The 13,727-nt window shown below is 38.8% G+C and overlaps 1 protein-coding gene across 4 annotated transcripts in view; it reads right to left on the reverse strand.

The window, feature by feature from the left end:
• Positions 1 to 13,727, reverse strand: part of CDYL (chromodomain Y like) — a 103,606-nt gene that overhangs the window by 27,656 nt on the left and 62,223 nt on the right. The window contains exon 1 of one of the 4 annotated variants that reach the window (XM_064425832.1): positions 5,251 to 5,310. The exons of the other annotated variants lie outside the window; for them this stretch is intronic. Within the exon in view, the coding sequence (XP_064281902.1) occupies positions 5,251 to 5,266 (16 nt within the window). The 5' untranslated portion in view covers positions 5,267 to 5,310. Of the gene's footprint in view, positions 1 to 5,250; positions 5,311 to 13,727 lie in introns of those variants that run through there. 4 annotated transcript variants of the gene reach the window in all.

Genomic DNA, 13,727 nt, shown 5'->3' on the forward strand with positions numbered 1-13,727 from the left:
ACAACAGTTAATTTCTGAGGGGCATTTTTCCCGTTTTTTTGACTTGTAGTGGTTCTGCTACTGCCTGCTTTGTCCAGCATTGCCCAGTGTTACTAGCTACTCATGAATGCTGGAAGTTAGCTAATAAACAAAGCATATGGGGGAGGGAAGGGGGAAATTAGTTTTCCGTGAGTCTCGGCCAAAGCAGAGGCAGTTCTCTCTTGAGGCGCCTTCAGGTTCCTCCTTTTTTTTGTGCACTAAATCAAGGAATACTTTGTCAGGGAAACACTCTCATGAGCCACAAGAGTGTTCAGTAGCTGAACTGGAGTTGCAGGAGGGTGTTCTAGGCTGGCGGTGCTTCTGCCAGCACGCAGCTGCTGTCCCAGGCTGGCAGGCAGGAGGTGATGGGCTCCCAGCAGGACAGGCATGGAAAGGACACAGCAAGGGCACACAGACACCTCTGCACAGGGTCATGTTAGAGAGAGATAAAAAATCCTGATGAAACTAATCAAGGAGGAAGGAGGTGGATGGGAAAGGAGCTGAAGCAGAAAGCACTTAGCTGTCTGCCAGCAGAGGCAGCCACAGCTGGCTGCAATTTGGTGAGCAGCCCCTTCCCCACCTGGTCTGCCCAGAGAGCCTCAGCTACCCCAGCTCCAAGCACCCCACAGCAAAGGGAGCTGGTTACAGAACTCTGTCACTCCAAAGCCAAACAAAATCCACCCACAAACCAAACAGAACCAGTATCTTTTTAAGGACAACTATTTTGATGCTGAGGAGATCTGTGTGCTGAAAAGGAGACTGCTTCCTCTGCTGTTAGCATCATGTTGGTAGGAAACATCTGCAGGCATCGTTACATTCATTTCCAAGCCAGACTGTGCTCAGTGTAGGCGATCTTCAGGCAACGTAATGGATAAAAAACAAAGAGGGTTTTGCTGAGTGTGCACACAGCCAAACATTTTTAGAAAGTCTAAAAGGTGGCCAAGTCTGAATGGGTTATAAGTGATAATGATAGCAAAAGCACATCTCTGATACACAGGCCAAAGCTCTGTTAAATTGCAAATTGCAAATCATTGCACAAAGGTTTGTGTGAGGAAGAGATTATCAGCTCCACCGCCTTTGACAGCAAAGATAGTCAGAAAGGAAACTGCAGAGCAACACATGGCATTCTCAGGATATGGGAATTCCTGACATCCCATACATTTCTACTACATAATTCCCTCTGATGCAAGCCCAGTACTCACTGCTATTGGCATTTTCCTTTCCTTTATTCTCTAGTAATTTTAGTTTGGATAAAAGGTAAAGACCCTGAGGTTTTTGCCCCTCCTCTTCTTAGAGGACTAAAATCTCAAGCCATTAAAGTTTCATCACTTTCACAAAGTTTAAATACTGCAAGTAAGATGGCTAAAAACAAATCCAGCCTCAAAAAATGTGACATATAGCAATGACTTCCTCTTACACTTTCAATGAAGAACTAACCATCAGACATTGCATTGGAAGTTTGCCTGTGTGAATATACACACACAAAGTTCTTTATAAACATTTTTTTTGTTTGTTTTAAAAATTTCTTCCTGGAAAACATATTCCTTAATCTCTAATACCAAGAGATATTAATTTGTAGTGAAATGTGTTCCTTCTCATCTGCTTAGCAAAGCTGCATTTATGATTCAAAAGAATCAACTATTGTTAAATTCAGTTTGTGTAAAGGCTTTTTTTTTTGCCAGTGTAATTGATTCTTTTACTATGTGGATTTTAGTATTAAACTTCATTAAAGTAATTTAACATTGCATCATGTAATTTACATTTATAACCTATATTTCAAAAATAGCTCCTTATCTCTTAGCAAATACTCATTTCTTAATTAAACAATGTGACCACTTAAAGATGTATTTTCTTCACAAAATATGACAAAGTACGTATCTATAAGTATTACTATAAAAAAGCAAAAGTGACATATCAACAAATATAAACAATCAGAAGCACACAGACATTTTTCAGTGTGTGTATATATATATATTCATCCCAAGCTTGATACATTTTGGAAATTAGTCATTCAAATTGAGTATTCACATCCCTATTGAAAGTTCCAAATGCTGAAGCTTCATAAATAAATAAAACAATTAAGAGTAGTCCATTAGCACATGCATGAGATTTAGAGCGAAGGAGGCCAATGCAACTTGAAACACTTGCCAGACCATAACCTCAAGAAATGGTAAGAATAGCAACAGTAGGGCATAGCAACAGTGAGGAAATTCCTAACCACTAAGGCATTGATGGATAGAATATTACTTCTATTGTGCTATTAACAACTGCAATGAAATAAATGTAACAGAATCCTGGGTATTTCAGGCAAACCCATCTGGTAAAACAGAGTGTTTGCCTATCGAATTCCTTTGGTCTGTAACAATGTACAATGTTTTGAGAGAAAGATACACAGACAAAGAAAATAAATACCCTCCAAACTTAAAAATATTTGTGTTTTAGCTGTTCATCTGTTTCTCAATTTAAAATGTCTAACAATGGTTGCAAGAGCAAAAAAACAAATATAGACCAACCACAAATACTGACATCCTACAGAAATCTAAATATTTTAAAGATGGAGCCATGACAAAACAAAGAACATCTTTCTGCAGGCCTTCACAATAAAATTGACTGGCAGAAAAAGGGGACTGTGGAACAGCAAGCATCAGATGAAGCAGTGTCTTCTGCTCAGGAAACTTAGTCCAGTTTGAGGGAATAAGCTTTCAAAGCAGGAAATGCTTTACAGAAATCTGCACTCTGTGAAGCCTGTGGTGCTCTTACATAGTGTTCCTTGCTGTCTTACAGATTTTTACTGCTTAAATCCTCTCAAGTAATCTGGAAATCAAAGAGTAATATTCTCTGCAGGTTTCATTTCTATCCCACTATCATTGCCAATGACTTTTCACTTCACAGCAAGTGAAAAACTGTTACACAGTATGGGCCAAAAACATGGACCAAAAAAAACCACCAACAACAGAACAAAAAAAAAAACCCAACCAAACAAAAAAAAAAAAAAAAAACCAAAAAAACCCCCAACAAAACCCAAAAAAACCAAAAAAAACAAAAAAAAACCCCACCAAAAAACTATTAGTATACTATTAGTATCAAAACACAAACCCATGCTATGGAGAATGTATTGAAAAGCCAAAACAGCAGGGCAGAAAAAGTGAAGGTAACATACAAAGAAATAATAAGCATAAATATGAACTTAGTTCCAAGTCTGAGGTATATATTTTTTTGATTGGGTAGCAAAAAGCATAGAATAGTGAGACAGTATTTGCCTCTACTGTAAAAGAACAAACTCACTTTGAAGGAAGAAAGAGACAGAGGTGTTCCAAGATCCCCCTAAAACACATCTGCAACATCACAAGTAAAATTCAACTTTTTATTAAAAATACAAAATAGAGCTTTGAAGAAACATCAGCTCTTTTATGGAAAGAGCAAAATAGGGTAAATTAACTCCATTATTATAAAGCAATTAACTATCAGAAGTATGCAACTATAATTATGAGAAAAATCACACATGCCAGTGACCTTAATGAAAATTGATACTGGAAATGAGCAAAGAATCTCTGTAAGAAAGAACATACCCATATGCTCCAAAACATAAGATAGTACTCTTTCAGCGCCAGATAGCCTATGTCTGTGGCACTTGCTTATTTTAAGCCAAAAACTGAAATCTCAGGAACACTACAATTACTTACCCATTACAGAAGGTTACCAGAAAAAGTTTGCAATATGTAAAATAAACAAGATGGCCTCTACATCCTACTTGGAGCCATTTATTTTATTTATATTATGCACTGAAACAAGGCTCAGAAAAGTAATTTCAGAAGCATAATGGGAAAGCACTGATGAGATGTTCTCAAAAAACAGTGGACAAAATCTTTTTCTCCTTTTTGAAACACTCCTAGTTTTGTAGGTCAAATAATTCAATGATTTGCTATTGAGCCTGAGTTTTTCAATAATCACCTGAGAAAAATTATGACAAGACCAAAAGAAACAGAAGAGGCAGCAAATGCCCTTCATTTTCATTACTGAAATTACAATTCACACAATATTAATTGTCTTCAGAAAATTTAGGGATTTAGATCAGCCTGATGCTTTTGTAGCACTTGTAATCAACCTAAAAAGCTTTCTTAGATACCTGGCATGACCAGGTAGCAGAATAGCTGAGAAGTAGGGATTTTCTATATACTTAACAGACACAGACTTAGGATATCCTATTTTCCTGACCTTTAGTAACATGCCAAAAAAAATCCCAAACAAAAAATCTCAACCAAACAATAAAATACCTCACAAAATTGATCAAATTATATAGCCTTAAATTTACAGTAGAGATATGGAGATTATTCCCATTTAGATTTACTTATGTTATTAACTCAGAGCAGCAGACCCAGGCAATGAAATCTACATTCTCCCCAAGTCCGGCAAAAAACCCCAAACACTTGATTCTATAGTCTGTCCAGCAAATTTTGTGGGCAAAAGCCTATCATACTGACAATAAAAACCAAAGTGTTGATTAAAGAGTAACTCATTTAACTGAGATATAATAACTCACACCCCCTTATTACTTGTTCAGAGTCATTACGTTTGGAAGGAACCTCTGGAGATCACAGAGTCTAACCCCCCTGCCAAAGCAGGGTGACCTGGAGCAGGTGACACAGGAACACATCAGGTGGGTTTGGAATGTCTCTAGAGAGGGAGACTCCACAGCCTCCCAGGGTAGCCTGTTCCAGCAAGTTCCTCATGTTGAGGTGGAACTTCTTGTGTTTGAAACGAGAGGGGCACCATCCTGTTGACACCCACCCACTTTTGAGATATTTATATGCATTACTGAGAACTCTGAATCTTCCTTTCTCCAGACTAAACAGGCACAGCTCCCACAATCTGCCTCACAAGAGATGCTCCAGACCCCAAATCACCCTTGTGGTCCTCAACTGGACCCCCTGCAGCAGCTCCTTGTCTTTCCTGCACTGAGGAGCCCAGAAATGCACACAGCACTCCAGATGTGGCTGCACCAGGACTGAGCAGAGCGGGAGGATCACCTCCCTTTTCCTGCTGGCCCCTCTCTTCCTGGTGCACCCCAGAATGCCATTGGCCCTCCTGGCCACAAGGACACACTGCTGGCTCATTGTCAACTTGTCACCCATTAAGACTCCAAGGTCCTTCTCTACAGAGCTGCTCTCTGGGGGTCAGCCCCCAGCCTGCACTTGGGGTTATTCCTCCCCAGGTACATGACCCCACACTTACCCTTGCTGAACCTCATGAGGTTCCTCTCTGCCCAACTCTCCAGGCTTTTAAGGTCCTGCTGAATGGTGGAACAGCCTTCAGGTGTGTCAGCCACTCCCCCCAGTTTTGTCAGGGAAGTTACTGAGGGTACATTCCATCCCTTCATCCAGGTCATTCACAAACAAGTTGGGTAAGACTGCAGCCAGTACAGCTCCCTGGGGAACACCACTGACCACAGACCTCCTGCTGGTTTCTTACCTATGTTATTACCTCTAGACCACAAAAGCTGCCAATTAGCTTGGATGTGTATTACATCAGTAGCCATCCTGTTCTGGGAATTTACAAGGCAGTCATTCCAGAACTGGGTATCAGTTTCTGGAATTTTATGGGGCAGGTAATATTAGACAAAGCGAATGTGAGACACAATTAAGTTCATTTTCCATGTAATCTCAAATATATTTCTATCGGTATGCGTACACATCACCACAAATTCCACTATCAAATAAATATACAAATATTTCACCTTAGAACATCCATGTTTAAGAATTCTGCTGTGCCACTTCCCTCTCAGGTGCACAAGAAGGAGGCTATCCCACTGCAGCTTTGACACAGCAGTAGTTACGATTTGCCAAAAGAAAAAGCAAATCTGCAATTGCATGCAAACACAAGAGGCCCTAAATTAAGTATTTCTGGTCAACCTGTAAATTAAGACAATTTTCTCATTTGCACAGTGAGGCAGGATACCTTTTCTGTCACTCTACACTCCAAACCCTCCGGTCTAGTACCTCTTAGGAAGAATACTGCTCTTGAGGGCATTTTGCCTCTTTCTTCTAGCAAACTGTTACCTCTTACAGAACTATAAAGATCTTTGTAAACATCCCATGGAACCCATAAACTGCAGACTCTATTTAAATGTTGAGACATGCATTTTTATTTGTCAAACTCTTGCACAAACACTTGAAATTAGGTGGTCTTTACTGGTATCTCCGAAAGAAAATATAAAGGACAAAACCTACCAATATTATTATTAAGCACAGAAAATTTTCCTTTAAATTTAACAATGAAGCATTCCAATCCATTTCAGTGGTGACCCCATGAAGTTGGTTCTTTAAAAGCCTGAGGTCATGTTTACCTTGCAAACAAGAAAGTCCCAACACAGGTTAGATTTGTCAACTTTCTAGGATATGTTTTAAACCAGAGAGAGTCAAAGGTTTTCAGGAAAGTCTAAGGTAATGCTTCACTGCTTATGTCATTAAACAGGTAAAAAAAAATAAACCCGAACAATCTTAAAGTGAAAAGCATGCATGGCACAAGGACAAATGGGTTATTAGAATATGCATGCTGTTTCTTTAAGCCTGAGACAGGAAGCCAGAGCCTGGACAGGAAACATTCTTAGCAGAATTCACTTAACTGAAGCTCTGCCAGTTTATAATTAGTGACCTCACTCATTATGTTTTGTTTTTTCTTTTTAAATCTTAACCAGACATTTGTGTGACCAAAAACATGTACAGCTAGCAAACAAAATGAAACTAGAAGATGACTTTCTTGCATGACGTCAAGCTAGAAGTGATAAGATTAATGTGAAAATTCATTATTTCAATACATATCCTAGTAGTATATAAATCTGTGAGATATTCTGAGAATGTGTATTTCCCTCCACCCTCTGAATAACAGCCTTAATACAAATGAGTTCAGGCCCAGTAACAGGCTACTAGTTCACATACCTAGAGCCCAAATGATCTCTAAATCATTTACCTTCACACAGAAAAAGAGATTAAAATAACCATGGCACCATTTTAAAAGAAAGGATGAGGATCACTGGGAAATATATGGGAAAAGAAAGGATTGACACTGTGGAATGAGAAGGAACAAGCATAGAACTCAGATTATTCAAACGTAATGCAGAATTTTTTGGAAAGTCTGGAGATAAAAATGAAACAGAAAGTGCAACTGATCCAGCAGTGTCAACTACAGAAACTGCAGGTCACTGTGCAATAAAAGAGTCAGTACACTACAAACACCGGGAATTCCATGTGTGGAGGAAAAAAAAAAAAAAGTAGAAGTAAGAAAGAAGTGAGTTTGCTGCATGCTGCAAATATCTGCAAACAACATCACCTGATCAGACTGAGCAAGCAATGCATAGCAAAGACAGCTACAGATCTTGGGCTCCTGATATTTAAAAGGGATGCAATCTTTAAAATCTCATAGGCAAAACATTTAGAATTTTCAACTGATTCAGGAAGAACACACACTTGATTTAAATTTAAACTTGACCAAAATTTGAGGCATGCATAAATTAAAGCAGCCCAAGGTTGCCCTTGACAGTGGGATGGACAAACCTCATGTGGGGCAGTTTGGGGGGCTGACATCAGCCAGAGGTCATGCAGAGGGAGAGGAGAGTGGCTCACAACTTCCTTCTACAGAGGAGGAAGGTAGGGCAGTGAGCACAGCCCAGTCCTGCATGGGGACAGCAAAATGCTGGGCCTTTCTGGTGCCAGTCAAAAAAACGTAACTACAATCTAGGACATTAAGTGAGGGAAAAGAAAAAAGGGGAAAACCAAAAAGAAAAAAGAAATACATTATCTCGCCGTAGTGGAATATATATTGGTGCAATGGAAGCAAATAAGGTATTAAGCTGTGCTGCGAACCATGTGAGTTGTCTTCAGCACCTTTTTAGCTTTACAAAGATAAAATTAGGAAGTCTTCAGACTCCAGAAAGTCTCACAGGTGCTAATGTCACCCATAAGTTTGAGAAACAACAAAACAAGGTTAGGAAATCTCAGAAGGTCATGGCTGCTGGATTAGACAAGCCTGGCCAAAAAGCTGTGTAGTGACAGATCAGGAGGGTCACTGGGACACTGTCTATAGGAATTGGGATGATGACACTGACATAACCCTCCCCAATGGAATTATTATGTTTCCCCCTGTAAATACACTTGGACCACTGCTATTATTTTTTCAATAAAATTTTGGCTCCTACTCTTGGACACCCAATTTTTAAGAGACACAATCTCCAGCCCCCGAAAAACCACAACACAAAGCCACCACCAGCACAACCACCCCACACATCTACAACCAGCCTCTACAGGTTGCTTGAAATCAAGTGAAGATAAGGGGTAATGAGGAAAGAAAAGAGAACATGTTTTTGAGACTGGTGGGAAAACAAGGAATTATTCACAAAGGGTAACAACCACTGGAAGATGAGAGAGGTATATTAATAATTCAAAAGTACATGCAGAAATTCACACACTATCAAACTAAAATTACTTTTCAAGTTAAAGGTCTGCCTTGGGCCCAGTTCTAGTCAGTACTTTTTAATCAAGACTTGGATAATGGAAGACAAACTATACTCATGAAATGAACAGATTACATCAAATGGGAAGGACTGCAAATGTTTAGAAGAGGAGTACCACATTCTAAATTATATTGCTGAATTTGAAAGGCAGCTTGAAAAGATTTTTTTATTTGTACAGAAGAAAAATAAATCATGAAGTCTACACCCATTAACATTGTCAGTATATAAAAGAAGGCAACACCCAATTCAGAGGCACATTGATAAGGAAACTTTACATGTGCAAATGATGATACATTCTGCTAATTACCTGCTGCAACAATCCAGTTTTGAGAAATGTATCTGAAAAGAGATACTTTAGACTGTTCATGGCTGATCAACAAAGTCAAGAGATTTAAAAACAATACATAAGAGGAAAGATTAACAGATTAGGGTCTTTTAAGTCTGTAAGGAGCAAGCATTGAGATCTGACACTGTTCTACAGCATGCGCAAGTCAGACATTAATTGTTTGTTGGAAGAATCACTACTGAATGGCATTGGCTGGACCTGTACTGATTAGAATATACTGAGGGAAGAAGTGGACTTTTCAAATAAAAACAGTATGAAAGGAGAGTAAGAAATGGTTTAATTCCCATTATGGATGTATTTTAGGAACCAATCATGCAACCTCTGTCAGCGAAAACAAATGCTCAATTCTGCCTTAGTACAAGAATGGACTAAGATGATCAGCATCTCCTTGAGTCCAAGCTGTAGCCCATACAAAATCCCTGAGGTTTAAAAATAAATTATGCTTTCCACATGCATAGTTCCAGTTTCAATGCTATCATATTTTGAACGAAGGCCAATATTTATTGCTTCAGTGACATGTTGTTCTACACAGCTCTCAAACTTAAGATGTTTGGTATTTCTAACTGGAGAAAACGTGTTGGAGTAACAGGCTTACTATAAACAGATACCATCTTGCTAGTTTGAAGCTATTGGTAGAAATCAGCACCACTAAAGACAGAGCCAATATGAGCATTAACTCCCTGAGAGATCTAAACCTACTCTAGAGCATACACCACAGAATTCCCATCTGGTAACAACACCTGCTTGAAAATTCCTAACTGACCTCTCCAATTCTCCAAATTTCTAACAAAGACTGGAAGGCTACATGTCCAAATAATAAAATGATTCAAGCATGACTAATAATACTTAACAAGGTCTGAATACAGTTTATGAGCTTGATTTGACTATTTGCTGAGGTAGATGGGAGATTCTCAGAACTAAGTCACTCTTTTCCCTCTGAAATCAGATTTCCAATGCTGAAACTTAACAAGTAAAAACTATTCTGATTTTGGATGGCATGAAAAAAAGAAAAAGCACTTAACAAGAGCTGATGATCATATTTTATTTAACTACCAAACACACATCACTGCAGAAGCACAACCAGATTATTCTTGGAGGTGCACATTAAGGTATGTGGGGCAATGGAGGGTTGTAACCAGTGAAATTCTGACATTACGTTTTAAAAAGAGTTCACAAAGAGGTTAAGTCAAGTACTGGAACAAGTGTCCTTGCAAATATTTTAAATAAGCCCTGAGCAACCTTCACAAGGACATCAAAATGTATGATGAAAAGCAAAACAAAAAAACCCAGAACTTTAGGCACAAGACTGAATCACATAATTTTTTTCAATAACCAAATACAACCCAATATATCCTGTTTATTGGACTAACTACTAGATCTTAGTAATTATTCTTATTATAGAGCTGAGTAAAGAATAGTGACATATAAACCTGTTAAATACTGTCTTTCAAAACTTATTTAGCCTCTATCTCGCTATGACTGCTATCACATTATTCAAAATTAAGTCAAAAGGCAACTTCCTTCATCAGTTCCAAAAGGTTACACAGACTAATGGCTCAGACCACATTTTGCTGGGTCTCAATTACAAACTTATCTGAAGCAAGGGTTTGAGTGAGGTACCTTTATTTTTATCATCCACAGGGACACAGCTGCCAATGCAAAGAATGAAAATGACTAAACAAAATTGTCATTTAAAAGGCCCTGTATTAGCTGAGTTGAGATATAAAGCAATCCTTCCACTGCTGTAAGAGTTCAGAGGTTTCTATATTCATATATTACATATTTCCAGTATTTGAAGAAGCTGCTTAGTGACAGTGATTGCATCTCTAGGGGGATGGCAGATTGGTCTATTGCATCAGGTTATGGGCAACTCAGAGATTGTTAATTAGGGGGCCTCAGAGTCATCTCTCTATCTCTACTCATTGTAATAAGGGCTTTTGCTCCATGAAGAAATCACCTTTGGTAACTCTCCCCACCACTTTACCAGCTATTTTTAGGAGGAAAAAAAGAAAAATGAAACCTTTTAAAATACACCTAGGGCATGCTTCAGTAAGCAGCACTGCCAGATTCAAGGTCCTGCTTTGCCCAGTTGCCTGCTGGTTTCAGCCCATGCTCAGTCCTTTTAAACAGGCTGTCACAAATTAAAGGATATGGACAAGAACAAGCAGCCAAAACCATGGAGTGATAAGCGGGACAGATAGAAGGAAAAAAGACATTGTGCAAGCAAACGTAGGGAAGCACTTCTACTTAATGTTTAACCACAGTACTTAACAGGGGGGAAAGTATGGCTTGGGCTAGGTTGCCTAATAGAAACCTGTGGCTGTATTTCTCCTTCGCTTCAAGAAAGCAGTACAGAATGAAGATTTTGAAGAGGCTGCATACAACAGACTAAATGCAACTGAAGAAGATACTTAAAATTTTCCTTGCTGTTGCAGAACTTTACAGCCTGCACACAATGCACAGGGTGGGAAAAAAAGCAGTGTGTTTGTGAGACCTTGTATCTTAAAATCTATTTGTAATGGATCTCCCTGCAGGTACCTTTCCAGCCTACAGCTCAGCCTGACACATTTAAAATTAAAAAGTCTCTCCAGTGATATGCTAGTCTATAGACAATTGCAACAAAAACAAATCACAAAAAGATCACAACAAAATAAAACAATCACAATCCTTTTTTGTTAAAGGGGAGAAGCAGCAATTTAAAAAATCCTCACTCTTTTCTTGTATTCATCAGAACCCTTATGCCAAATGAGCTTTCACATCCAAGACAAAGTCCAGAGTTTGAGCTGCAGAGGTCTACCAAGGTATCATGTAAGTCCACCTCTACTCTGGTCCTCAGCTGAGATGGAGGCTAAAGGAAGAAATTCCAAATGGCAAAGGCAAGCCCTTTATTAGGATGACCTCAGCCGAAGTTTTAATAACCAGCCCACACAGTTGCTCATTGTCAGCACACTCAGGCATTCAGGGAGGCGTAACAATCTGCACGGGTCTTGGTGGGAAGAGCAGAGGTTGCCAGAAGGAAGTGTTTGGAGGGCACATAACCAAAGCTGGGCTATGTGTACATGACTGAAACATAAGCTGCTTTTCTGCAAGCAAGCTCTTTTAATAGGAATCCAGTTTATTTATTTATTCAGAAGCAGATGGCATCCTCTCAAGATGTTATGCAGAACATGACACACAAAACAAGTATTTTCATGTGAGCATATTTTTTCTAATCAACTCCCTGCTATTCATCATTAAGTGACAAACAAAAATTTAGTCTCCAGAGTCTGATAATACTCTAGGCTAACTGAAGCTAACTCAGGATACAGCAGCAAGTGATGAAATGTAATGACTTGTAATGCACTGGAGCACAGACTAGATGATGTCAGTGTCTTTTGACTTAAAGTGTTCTATAAAAAAAAGCATTCCAACTGCAGGAAAAAAATTATTACAAATTGCAGCCTCTGTGCTGATGAGCACATTTGATAGACAAGCCCCATGACCCATAGTTACTCAGAAGTGCCTAGCACAATTTTTTTGTATTTACACAAAGGAGAACAAAAGGCAAGTAATCTTGTCAGAAAGTGTTAGTAATACTGCCATGCAATCACTGTATTGTAGGATTCTGTGTGACATTGCTGATAGCTTTTGTACAAAGTTTTTATGTAATTCCTGCTGAATCATGACCTTTAATCTCCATTCATTGCAAAGCCTAAGCAACCACCACAAAGACTTGTAGAAACATACCATGTTAAAGAAAATGTTATCCCTTTGTGCAGACAAAACGCAATTTGGAAGGAAGTCAAGTACTATCAAATACTCCCCTCTCCTAACCCTTCCTACTCCACACCTCAACGCTGAGTCCACTGTGTGCCACCTTTGACAGATATACCATGTTTTCCTTTTAATAGGGAAGTCATACATATCTAAGTGTATTGATGTATGGAGGTTAATTTGCCACACAATGGTACAGTGCAGTACACCAAAAGCGAGTCATCCTATCATTATGGCCTCGTACAACACATAATTAAAATATAAGGGACTCCTACAAACTAAAGTAATTTTAGAATTTTCTGCATGAAGAATGTGCACAGTCCTAATATTTTCTCATAATTTAACAATTTACTGGTTTTATTTTTAAATACGATCACATTGAAAGAACAGTAATATCAACTCAAGGAATTTTTAAGTTATGCACTTTACCAAGGTGGTTCAAAGTCAGCAGTCACTGAAATCACATTAAACTTCTAAGGTCCCTTTCTTTTCTTGCCAGCATTTTTCCAGTTTCTTTTCAAGGCCTCCCCTGCACTCCTACCTGGGATCATCAGCTTCCACTCTCTGTGAAAGGAAGTCCTTCCCACTCCTCTCTCCTATGCATTTCATTTCTTCCATTGGCAAGGCAGGGGAAGGGAAGGACTTGAGGATTTGGACTGCACTTGGTCCCATCTCTTCAGGAAAGGGCAGAAGACTCCAAGAATGGATCCTGTGGGACCAACTCAGCCTGTGACCTGACTGTTGGGATGAACTAATACACGGAGTTAAAGATGATAACAAAAAAAAGAAAAGGTTGTGTCTTTTCTCAAACATACTGCATCACAAGGTAACTTGTACCCAAAGTTCTCATGATCAAGAATGATAAAATTTACAAAACTGTAGTAGTATTATGAAGAAATTTTGTCACCCTCTTTCTCTTATATTTATATGGCTAATTTGAGTAAGTAATTCTAGGCTAGTTATTCTTACTAATTACTCTCACTTCACTTTGTTGTGCCTGAACATGGGTAAGAGACTAAAAGCTAGGTTTTATTTACATGTGTGTAATTCTTATTTTTAAGACTCTGGGCCCTTATTATTTGGATGATTTTGCCCAACTCAAGT

Source organism: Passer domesticus, chromosome 1 (assembly GCF_036417665.1).
Source record: "Passer domesticus isolate bPasDom1 chromosome 1, bPasDom1.hap1, whole genome shotgun sequence".
Classification (NCBI taxonomy): domain Eukaryota; kingdom Metazoa; phylum Chordata; class Aves; order Passeriformes; family Passeridae; genus Passer; species Passer domesticus.